Source organism: Morone saxatilis, unplaced genomic scaffold (assembly GCF_004916995.1).
Source record: "Morone saxatilis isolate NCDOM2014 unplaced genomic scaffold, NCSU_SB_2.0 Contig14, whole genome shotgun sequence".
In the NCBI taxonomy this organism is placed as follows: domain Eukaryota; kingdom Metazoa; phylum Chordata; class Actinopteri; family Moronidae; genus Morone; species Morone saxatilis.
In genome coordinates, this window is record NW_023339696.1 from 21,542,623 (window position 1) to 21,543,084 (window position 462).

The window sequence follows — 462 nt, forward strand, 5'->3', positions numbered from 1 at the left end:
ACGAATGTGGAATCATGTTGTTGATGATCATGAGTTTATCTACGCTGGTATCCGAGTTATGGATTATGATATCCATAATAAACAGGAAGTATCATCACTGATCTGCATGAAGAACAAGGATCTTTCTTTTTCATTTCCACTGTAAGGGTCCAAATCAAAGGTCAGCTCCAACAGGTTCCTCTTCAGCCAAGACCCAGTCAAAGCCTCTTCTATCTAATCTTTATCCTCAGTCAGCCCCCCTCACAGAACGCAGTCCATCAGAGTCTTTGTGTCCGATAGGTTTGTCTCCGAGCCGCCTGTCTCAGTCTGAGTTTCCCTTCGAGGACATCTGGGTTCTCAGGGACTCATGTAATGGTAAGAGCCCCCGAACGACAGCTTCTCCTACCCGGCTGTTCTGAAGCTGCCTCGCTGCCCCGCTCAACGCTCTGCATCAGGACCCGACACACCAAGACGACTAAAACA

General features: G+C 48.1%; 1 protein-coding gene across 1 annotated transcript in view; it reads left to right on the top strand.

Annotated features, from left to right (window-relative positions):
• The window catches only part of LOC118323683 (caskin-2-like), a gene marked incomplete at its 5' end in the record, with an annotated part of 14,663 nt that overhangs the window by 4,974 nt on the left and 9,227 nt on the right, over positions 1-462 (top strand). Inside the window, 1 exon segment of the mRNA XM_035655733.1 lies at positions 280-354. Coding sequence (XP_035511626.1) covers positions 280-354 — 75 coding nt within the window.